General features: G+C 32.2%; 1 protein-coding gene across 1 annotated transcript; it reads left to right on the top strand.

The window, feature by feature from the left end:
* Positions 1 to 1382: 1382 nt before the first annotated feature.
* LOC136065766 (disease resistance protein RUN1-like) lies at positions 1383 to 7813 on the top strand. Its single transcript, XM_065769391.1, has 5 exons — positions 1383 to 1628; positions 2539 to 3051; positions 5213 to 6302; positions 6430 to 6705; positions 6823 to 7813. The coding sequence occupies exons 3-5, from the start codon at positions 5763 to 5765 to the stop codon at positions 7444 to 7446; spliced, it is 1440 nt and encodes a 479-aa protein (XP_065625463.1). The 5' UTR covers positions 1383 to 1628; positions 2539 to 3051; positions 5213 to 5762; the 3' UTR covers positions 7447 to 7813.
* Positions 7814 to 11077: the final 3264 nt, after the last annotated feature.

The following is an 11077-nucleotide window of genomic DNA, read 5'->3' as shown; positions in this document are numbered from 1 at the left end:
ATTAAGGTTAATATAATTTCTTATCCTTGCTTTATCTATGATTCTAAATTATCTATGTATACTATATATAAGAGGATTTATTTATTTTAACTGGACTTTTATGTGGTTCAAAAATATATCATTAATGAAGGGTAATTTATTTAGAAATAGGTTTGTCAAACTAGCCTTATCACATGCGTTTCGCATGTGCAATGAGGCTTTTTTTTAGTGGTCTTATTTTGTGGAAAAAAAACAATGTTTTTATTTTTTATATATATAATTTTTGTTTTGAGAATCTAATTTATAAGTGGGATAAAGCAATTTAAAAATTAATAGGAGAGTGACCCATTTTTTAGGCAATGTTTTAGTGGGAGAGTTAGAGTTGTATTTTTATTAGATTGTTATTTAGTTTTGTTTCTACTTAAACATAGGGGTGTGGGGGCATTTTTGAATAAAAAAAATGAGAATCCCAAACAGGGGAAGCCTTTTAAATATTAGTACTAGCCTTATCACACGTGTTTCGCTCGTGTAATGGGGCTTTTTTTTTGTGGTCCTATTTTGTATAAAAAAAAATTTTGTTTTTATTTTATATATATAATTTTTATTTTGAGAATCTAATTTATAAGTAAATATATAAATTTGAAATTCATAAGAGAGTGGCCCTATTTTTAGGTAATGTTTTAATAGGAGTTAGAGTTGTTTTTTTATCAGATTATCCTTTAATTTTGTTTCTACTTAAACATTGGGATGTAAGGACATTTAAAAAAAAAAAAAAAAAAAAGAGAATTCCAAACAGGGAAACACCTTAAATAGTAGTATAGATAAAAATAAAATAAAAAGTAAGGACACTCTTCTGTTGATTTTCAAATTACTTTATCCTAAATGCGTAATATTAATGAGAAAATGTGTAAACCTTAGGACAAAACTTAGGTGCTGTTTTTTAGGTTCCCTACTTAAGATTGAGCTATATGGTTATTTAACTAAAAAATACATTTCAATCCTATGAAGAAAAATTCTCATAGCAGAATCTTAAGAAGAGAATTTAAGAAATAACATCTATGTACTATACCTAAAATTTTCCCTAAACCTTAAATTGGAATGAATGAAAACTTCTGACCCTAAAATTAAAAAAAAAAAAAGATTTTTTCCCTTTGTATTCAAAAAAAAAAACTTCTAAAATTTAAGGTTTTTTTTTTTTTTTTCATCACATACAAAAAAGAAATTATAGTTAACTGTTTATCTTTTTGTTTGTTTAAAAAATTAAAAAAATAAATAAATTATAACAAAGGTAAATTACCCTTACAAAAAAAAAAAAATGATAATAAATAAATAAAATAGTCTACTACACTAAATATATGAGTCGGCTACCGCGCTAAAAATCATTTTCAACAACTGGTTCAGAAGAACAGTAGGTATGACTCATGACTTCTTCAATAATTTTCATCCTTTGGATCTGAAGGTGTTACCTACCTGTATCTGTTCGATGCTTCAGCATGTCTCTCTCCCTCCCCCGAAATATACCATTACCGGTGCCAAAATTTATCTCTCTCTCCCCCGGAAACATACCATTACCGGTGCCAAAATTCAGCGGTGTCCTAGAGGATTCTGAGTTTGATTACAATAGTCACTGCCCTCAATTTCTCAAATCTGTAAGTTCTCTTTTTTTCCTTTTTTTTTTTTTGTTTTTTTTTTTGTTTTTTCACGTTCAGTCGTCTCTCTTTATTTTTTTTATTTCCTCCAATTATTTCCCTAAATCGCTGTATTTCCTCTCGCCGTTACAAACAACTCGCCGTGCCTTAGCTACACTACTACGTAAGGGGAAGAGTCAACGTTTATTGTACTATCGAAGTATTACCCCTTTGGATAGAGTTTTTTTTTTTTTTTTTGTTATAAATAAGGAAATTGGATTGTGATATTTGAGAAGGATAATTATTCAATACTGGGGAGCTCTCTCCACTCACATAATAGTGAGTTCCATTAATTAAACTAGCGGTGGGATGCACCATTTATGTGAGTATATTGAATAATTTTCCTTTATGGATAAGGATTTGGATTTTAAGTTTTAGTTTAAATTTAAATGATGTGAACAGATTGTTATATGGTAGAATTTGAACCTATGGAGTCCACGCCATGATGATTGTTCTTATCATTAGACTCATACACCAATTAGCTTAGTTAGAGTTTGAAGTTTGAACTCCAAATTCGATGACAAGAGAATCTACCAGTTAAACTAATTGAAACCCACATGGAATAACATTTTTTTTTTCTTTTCTATTGGTTTAATATATGGATGGGTTTGAAATTTATAATATCATTTTTAAAAAAATTAAATCGATTTCAAATGATTAGGTCTAACCATCTAAGAAGCTATTTCAAATCCATGATATCTTTTTTTTTTTTAATAGAAAAAATCTCCATGCTTCAAATTGTCATATGCGGTTAAATTTATCTCAATGAATTTCTACTAGCAATTGTTCTTCAAATCCCTTGAATTTTAATTCTCAAATCAGAATGAAACCTAAATGTATTTCTGATGTGTATCTGCTTTGATGTTTCAAGATTGGCAAATCAAGTTCGCTAGTAATTCTTGATGGCTCTTATAACCAAGGAAGGCGCCTCTTTGTCATTTACCCGCCAATGGATATATGATGTCTTCCTTAATTTTACTGGCGAGGGCACCCGCAAAGATTTTGTTGATCATCTATATGCTGCTTTGGATCGGAAAGGAATAATCACCTGCAGTGATCATGAACTTGAGAGAGGGAAAACCAAATGGGAAGCAATTGAAGAATCAAGGATTTCAGTCGTCATTCTTTCAAAGCACTATGCTGATTCCCTTTGGTGCTTGTTTGAACTTGCAAAGATTGTGCAATGCCAGAAAGAGAAGGGGCAAACAATTCTTCCGGTTTTCTTTGATGTTGATCCATCTGAGGTACGGAACCAGACGGGGAGTTTTGGGGAAGCTTTTGAGCATCTAGTAAAGTTTTTGGAGGAAAATATGGAGGAGGTGCAAAGATGGAGGGCTGCTTTAGCAGAAGTGGCCAATATCCCCGGATGGGCATTACAAGATATGTAAGGTTTTTTCTTCTTCTTTTTCAATTCCTTCCACTCTAGTATATTGGCCAAAAAACTAGTGCATGTCGAGGCTCTCTGGAGGCCGTGCTTTCATTTCCATTTCTACATAGATGCAACAGGTATATGGACTTTGGAGATGCCTTGCTCTAGGTCTGTATAAAGATCCTTGAAGAGATTAACGGAAACTGATTGTTTCAAGAACAGTTTTTATTATATCATTGAATTTTAATGACTACTCACACTAGGTGCTTGCTTTCATATTTCAAACACCTTATGTAGGAATGTGTATGTTCTTTTTATTTCAGTACCAGTAAGAAAGTCCTAGGACACATTCAGACTTGGTCTTTTCACTTCTTTGTATGACAACACCTTTAGAAACTAAGACCTCTTTGACTTATCAAAAAAAAAAAAAAAAACCTTTAGAAAACTCATTGCAGCTAAATTTGACTTTTTGTATTCCAGCATTTCTAGATATTTGTAGATAAAAAAAAATTCCAGTAGAGGCGATGGTGTGGTAAGCTGGCTTTGGCTGACCAGAAAAATTCTGTGCTGAAATCTTTTTCTGAATAGTTCAGTAAGTTAGAGGGTGTAGCTTTTCCTCTAAAGAGTGTGTAGCATATTGGAGTTTCTTCAAAGGTTGGCTTGGACTGGGTGGAAGCAATTTTAGAGAGACAATTAATATTAGGAAATCCACAAAAGAATTCACATCTAGAGAGGAAGAATTGAGAAATTTTGAATATGAGGACTATAAGAAAAACTAAACAGATAGTAGTATAAGAAATAACAAAAATTTAATGGGGTCTTTGAAAACGATTTAGAATATTTTTTGATAAGTAATAAAGATTTTATTAACTACCTATAAAAATAAAAATAAAAATTTTATTAACAGAAAAAAGTACTCTTTGTTCACGATGATGAACACAAAGTACCTAAAATCAAATACAAGCAAATAAGTTATAGAGACTAAATAAAAACTGAGAATAAAAAAAATCGAAGTACAATGCATAAACCTTCAAGCCTGAGATCAATCAAACAAAGTCCTGATAAACAAGAACTTCAACTGATCAATAGATTTAGCAACATCCTCAAAAGTCCAAATGTTTAGTTCCTTCCGCACTAACCACATCTGACATTCTGGCACCAAATTCCAAACTTCAGAGGGATGTTTCCCCAACCAGTTAGCCAACCAAACAGAAGAGATGCTACCATCTCTGGCCCAGCATTGCTGATCTGACACTTTAAGAACTAAAACTTAATATGGTTTAGACACTATATTAAAATAATTATATGTTTATAGATAAGGAATTGTCTATTATCTAGTAGAAATCACTGTTTTTAAAATTGTTGATCGAGTGTTCTTGTGCGCTTCGCACCACTTCTTCAATTTCTTCTGCAAATTATACCAATTCCTTTTTTTTTTTTTTTTCGTTATTGTAATTCCTTAGGAGAGTTTTTTCTTCACATCATGTGTACACTAGTCTTCCCCTATATTCTTAGGGGAAATTGCATTTTTCCCCTTAACTACAATGCGGTTACAGTGTCCCCATAAACTTCAAAACTGATCAATTTCCCCCCTAACTATTTGTAATAAGCACTTTGCTCTCTGCTGTGAGGATTTCTCTCAAATTGAACAGAAAATTCAAATTTCTGTCATACACGTTTTTTGAGAAAATAAACTTTTTCATTAAATTTGATGGAAATCTTAACAAGAGGGAGTAAAGTTCTTATTACCAATAGATAAGGTATATTGCTTAGTTTGTGAAGTTTTTTGGGGGGACATTGTTACACTATAGTTATAGTTAAGGGGAAGTGTAAGCAATCCATATTCTAAAAATATATATACACACACATATCCTTATGAAAAATGCAACGACTGGCTCTCTTCTTCCCTTTGCTATGTATTCCAAGCAAAATAAAGCAACATATACATGTATTTTCCCCCCACTCTCTTTCTCAACTTCTGGCTTGACTCAATTAATATAATCTATTTGAAAGGATCCTCTGGGGCTACTGCATGTATAATCCTTTAATTCCTCTTGTATATTTCATTCTTCATTTCATGTAATCTTTATTACCTATAAAAAACACTAAAATCCTGGCTTAATTATTTATGGCTGGTTCAGACTCATCAAATGAATTTTGTTCATTCTCCTTGCAGGCATGAGTCAAAAGTTATCCAAGACATTGTTGGAGTGATATTGAAAAGAGTTAGTCCCCCATTCTTAGTTAAGGACCTAGTAGGGATAGATTCTCATGTGGAGAAAATAAATACATACTTGAGGATAGGGTTGAATGAAGTTCGTATGATAGGGATATGTGGGATGGGTGGTATCGGCAAGACAACCATTGCAAAAGTTGTTTATGAGAGGTTGTCTAATCAATTTGAAGGAGGTAGCTTTCTTTCTAATGTTAGAGTAGTTACTAAAAGAAGGGGTTTAATTTGTTTGCAAGAAAAACTTCTTTCTGACATCTTGATGGTTTGAGATATAAGAATCTTCAGTGTTCAGGAAGGAGTCAGTCAGATCAGGAATAGGCTGCATACGAAAAGGATACTTCTCGTTCTTGATGATGTGGATCAATTAGAGCAGTTAGAAATATTGGCTGGGAAGGGTGATTGGTTTGGCCCAGGCAGTACAATTATCATTACAACAAGAGATGAATATTTGCTGAGTATACATGGAGTTGATGAAATATATAAGCCTAAGGAAATGAATAATGAAGAAGCACTTCAACTTTTCAGTTTGAAATGTTTCAAAAATAAACAACCTCCTGAAGCTTATATGGAGGTGTCTAATCATTTTGTCAAATATGCTGCTGGCCTTCCTTTAGCTATTGATGTTTTGGGTTCTTTTCTGCTCAATAGAAGCATCACTGAATGGGAAAATGAATTAAAAATGGTTAAAGAACATTCTCTAAGGCAAGTTCTTGACGTGCTTCAAATTAGTTTTGATGGCCTGGAGGAAATAGAGAGGGAAATATTCCTACATATAGCATGCTTTTTTAATGGGGGGGACAAAGATCGTGTGGTAGAAATACTAGACTGTCTTGGCTACTACACGGATTTTATATTAAATATTCTCATTCGTAAATCTCTTTTAAGAATTTTATCAGACAATCGATTGTGGATGCATGATCTACTACAAGAAATGGGTTGGCAGATGATTCACCAAGAGTGTGCTATAGAGCCTGGAAAACGTAGTAGATTGTGGCTGCATGAAGACATTGACAAGGTGCTGATAGAAAATACGGTAAGAGGTTAAGTAGAAACCTTGAACTTAAGCATGACCCTATTCTATTACTGAAGAAAATATACTTTTGAAAACTATTGTACTCTTTTGTTATGCAATTCACCAATCCCTTGTTTTTGATTATTAGGGAACAGAAGCTGTTCAAGGCATGGTCTTGGATTTGCCTACGCAAAAAGAGGCACACTGGAATCCGGAGGCCTTTTCAAAGATGTGTAATCTTAGATTGCTCAAAATTCAGAATGTGCAACTTCCTTATGGGCTCACACATTTTCCTAATGCTCTAAGATTTGTTGAATGGAATGGGTATCCTTTAAAATCTTTGCCACAAAATTTCAAAGCAGACAAGCTTGTTGAACTTAACATGTGTCATGGAAAAATTAAACAACTTTGGGGGGGAGTAAAGGTAATGTTGTTACTCACCTTTGTATTAGTTAATTTTACTAAAAGAAATTCTATGGTTAAAGGAATCTAATCATTCTACAATATCTCTCTCTCTTTTCTTTTTTAATTTCTTGAACAGTATTTGGACAATTTAAAATTCATCAAGCTCAGTCATTCCCAAGATCTTAATAGGACCCCCGACTTCACAGGGGTTCCAAATCTTGTGAAAATAGATCTTGAAGGTTGTTCAAATCTAGTTGAGGTTCACCCATCCATTGGAGCACTCAAAAGGCTTAGTTTTTTGAATCTGAAAGATTGCAAATGCCTTAGAAGTCTTCCAAAAAAGATTGAAATGGAATCTCTTGAAATTCTTATTCTTTCTGGTTGTTCAAAAGTCAAGAAGATTTCTGAATTCTCAGAAAGCATGCAACAGCTTCGGGAGCTTTCTTTAAATGGGACAGCAATAAAAAAGCTACCTTCATCAATTAAACATTTGACTGGTCTTACTTTGTTGAATTTGAGAGATTGCAAAAATCTTGTGTGTCTTCCTAGTGTTGTTTATAGTTTGAAGTCTCTCAGAGAACTCGATCTTTCTGGATGCTCAAAGTTGGTTGAATCTCAAGTTCATGAGATTTTGCGCACTCATGAACCTGAAATTGAGCTAACTTCTTTTGAGAAGGAAAAGTTTTTATCTGCTCATGGAAAAGAAGTTGTAGAGACATCTAATGAAAAAGGAAGGACGTTGTCCATTCTTGAAGCATAAATTGAGACTGTACCTTCTCAAACTGAAGGTCAGAGAAAATCTAAATTGTATATGCATGTTGGAGAACCAGTTGATCCTCCTACTCCACAGTCTGTCTCAACATCAGGTACAAGTAAAAAAGCTGCAGTAAAACAATCTAAATTGTCTGTGCATGTTGGCAAACCAGTTGAGCCCTCTACTCCACAATCAGTCTCAACATCAGGTACACGTAAAAATGCCGCAGAAGAACCGATGACAATACCTCCTTCTGGTAAGAGCAAGGGAAGTCAACCTATCGATGTAGTGGAAATTGAGCTTCCTTGTCAACCTGGCAGTCAGCAGTTGCTAGAACTGAGAAGAGGTGCCAAGAGGTCTATTGAGCACATGGTGGGGTTTTTTTTTGCCTTTCTATTTCTTTTTGTATAAAATATTACATATAAGTGGTTTTCCTGCTATATATATATATATATATATTTTTTTTTTTTTGGTGGTGTATCAACTTTCTCTACATGGTACCGAATTCAACTTAAATAAAACCTTCAACAAGCACATAGAATCATAGACGCATGCATAATAATTTAATTAAATATATTAATGTGATAACAAATTTGATTGATGTTACTTTAACAACAAACCATTTCCATCATATTGGAATACACTTATCACATATTATGGTTTTATCACTTTATTATTATAATAATTATTAATTTTTGAATAATATTTGCTAATTATGGTTCAACATTTGGTCCATTTTGATCCAATTTGGTCCACTTGGGTTCAATTTGGTCTATTTGGTCCACTTGTTCATTTTTGTTCCACTTCAGTTCATTTTGGTCGACCTTGGTCCAATTTGGATAACTTTAGTCTTCAGTATACTCACTCAGAATGGGAAAAGACAAGCTTAAGTTGAGAGTACTATCAATTATTTGAGTAATATAAATTGTAATTATATAATAAGTTTTGATTATTGTTGATACACATTTTCGCGACACAATTTTTACAAGCCCGACTTCTTTGTGGGCTTAATTTGTGTTTTTTATTCCAAGCATGGCCCAAGCCCATGTGACTTATTGGGGAAATTGAGGAAGTGTGGTTTGGAGGGTATGGTTAGTTTCTTTTAGACCTTTTGCATGAGCCTAGCCTATGCGTGCTACCATGAAGGCAAGGAACACTGGTAGCACCTCAGGCTCATAAAGGAGGTCTTGTACCTAAAATTTCCACCCTAAAAGAGCTTTTATGCTCTGGCTAACTGTGGCCTAAAGTCTCTACCCGAACCCATTTTTCCCTTTAAAAATAGTTGGCTCTCATTGGCCAACTCCAACTGCTAGCCTCACTTAGGTGAGTTTCCTAAGCGTCTGAAACAACTAAAAATGAGGAGCCAATGGGGGTTTAGTCAAATATTTCCCAACTATGCATAAAGGAAGTTAAATCTTTTATCCAACTAAAGCAAATTTGAACCAAACATCAATTTAGCACTTGGGAGGTCCATAGTCTCATCTTTAGCCTAAAAACCAGTCATTAAGGACACCCAAAGGCTGCTATAAAAATCTCCCTTCAGTTCATAACATAAAAACCATGTTTTCCCCTATAGAACTAAAACTTTAGAACAAAAGCCCATTCAGCCAGTTAATATCCTCACAATGTTGAAGATTGGGGGGTGGAAATATGGGTATAGGGGAACCTTCCCTCTCTTTCTCACAACCTTTTTCAATTTCCTCTTCTCGTTGATTGTGGTTCGAAGTTTCGGACTTGTGTGTTTTTTCTGCATTTTCTTGTATTTCAATTATGACATTTTGATTTCTTTCTTGTTAAAGCATCATTTGTCTTTTGTTCATTACACATTTGAAATTTTGGGCTTGATTCTCCACAAAAAAAAAAAAAAAAACATTTCTAAATAACCCAAGGAGAGATTTGGGCTAGTCTTGCATTTTTGGCCCTTGTCGCAAAACGTCCCCGACAATTATCATGATAATATCAATAAGAGAATTAGAATTTGACTAATAATTTTGAAAACTAAAAATTTTAGTTGTACTAAAAGAATTAGGAAAATATAATGTATAATAATAATATTTTGAAGAATATAGACCACTTCAAAAAAGGATAATATCAATCAAAAACACAAAAAAAAAATAAAAAAAAATAAAATTATATATTAGTAAAACTAGAGAGATAAATATTACTTTTAGTAATTATTAAATTTTTAGGGAGATAAAATTCAGTGAATAAATTATATATTATACCACATCATAAAATAATTATAAGATAAAGTTTGGCAACAAACTTAGTTGTAACCTAAGACTACAACTCCCGCTAAAAAAATTAACAATACTACATATTTTGAAAATCTGGTCGTTGTATTATATGTTCTTTATATTCTAACACATGTCAAATTTTATGTCAATTGGATGTTATTTACTATTCGATTTATAAAGATATTTTTTTTAATGTATAATATTACACAATAAAAACTTGAAATATAAACATTTAGTTGATAGCATAGCTATTGATTTTTAATCTTATAGTAATTTTAACAAATCACCATAGGCTACAAATTTAATTCAATGACAGATTTGTTAAAGGACAAAGTTTGGCTACAAACTTGGTCATTGCCTAAGGCTACAAAACTTCACTCAATATCTTTTTATTGAATGTAAATTTTAAAAAATCACCATATAATTACATTTTCTTCTTATATCTTTTATGCTTGAAGAATTTTTAAAAGATAAAAAATCAATAGCTATACTATCAATCAATTATTTAAATTGAAAGTTTTTGTAATCTAAAGTTATGCATAAAAAATAAATTTATGGATAATATAGTAAATAACATCGGATTGACACAAAATTTACCATGTGTATTAAGAGCATAAAGAACATACAATTCAACGATTAGATTAAAGGTAGTTGTAGTAGTACAAATTTGTCATTTGTTAAAATTTGCATTCAATAAAAAGTGTTAAATTCTAAAAGTTTAGAACAATTGGCACAAATCATGAATACAAACTTGTTTAGATATATCTTAGATTCTATAGACTATATTAATTAGACAATGGTCGAGGTGCTGCAAGTAAGAATCCAAGAACAAAGAAGTTGCAAGTTCAAGAAATTTGGAACATGCCAGGTTCGACAAATCGAGAACAAGGCTCAACCAAACGAGACACAGATCTGCAAAATTTTAATAAAGGCCCATCAACCCATTAAGCCTAGTAAGTAATTAGGGTTTCAGATTTATTTCATATAGTATTAAAAGGAAACCCTAAGACACATTTTTAAAAGAGAGAGATAATAGTGCTTCTTGTGCCTTTAATTGTAGATCTAGGGTTTTTGTACTCCAAAGCTCTCTCAAATCTTCTACTAGAAATATTCTTTGAAGAAACTTAAGATCCAATGTTGTAGGAGTTGTTGTCATCACTAGANCAAAAAAAAAAACTTCTAAAATTTAAGGTTTTTTTTTTTTTTTTCATCACATACAAAAAAGAAATTATAGTTAACTGTTTATCTTTTTTGTTTGTTTAAAAAATTAAAAAAATAAATAAATTATAACAAAGGTAAATTACCCTTACAAAAAAAAAAAAATGATAATAAATAAATAAAATAGTCTACTACACTAAATATATGAGTCGGCTACCGCGCTAAAAATCATTTTCAACAAC

The sequence above is a fragment of the Quercus suber genome, unplaced genomic scaffold, assembly GCF_002906115.3.
Source record: "Quercus suber isolate HL8 unplaced genomic scaffold, Cork oak 2.0 scaffold_1140, whole genome shotgun sequence".
Taxonomy (NCBI): domain Eukaryota; kingdom Viridiplantae; phylum Streptophyta; class Magnoliopsida; order Fagales; family Fagaceae; genus Quercus; species Quercus suber.
This window is presented reverse-complemented; position numbering and strand designations above follow the sequence as displayed.

What these genes read in the sequence shown, in the direction of transcription:
- LOC136065766 (XM_065769391.1), top strand. Translation starts at nt 5,763, where the DNA reads ATGAATAATGAAGAAGCACTTCAACTTTTCAGTTTGAAATGTTTCAAA. An exon ending in AGGTGCTGATAGAAAATACG is followed by an intron (nt 6,303 to 6,429) that starts GTAAGAGGTTAA and finishes TTTGATTATTAG; the next exon opens with GGAACAGAAGCTGTTCAAGG. An exon ending in AACTTTGGGGGGGAGTAAAG is followed by an intron (nt 6,706 to 6,822) that starts GTAATGTTGTTA and finishes TTTCTTGAACAG; the next exon opens with TATTTGGACAATTTAAAATT.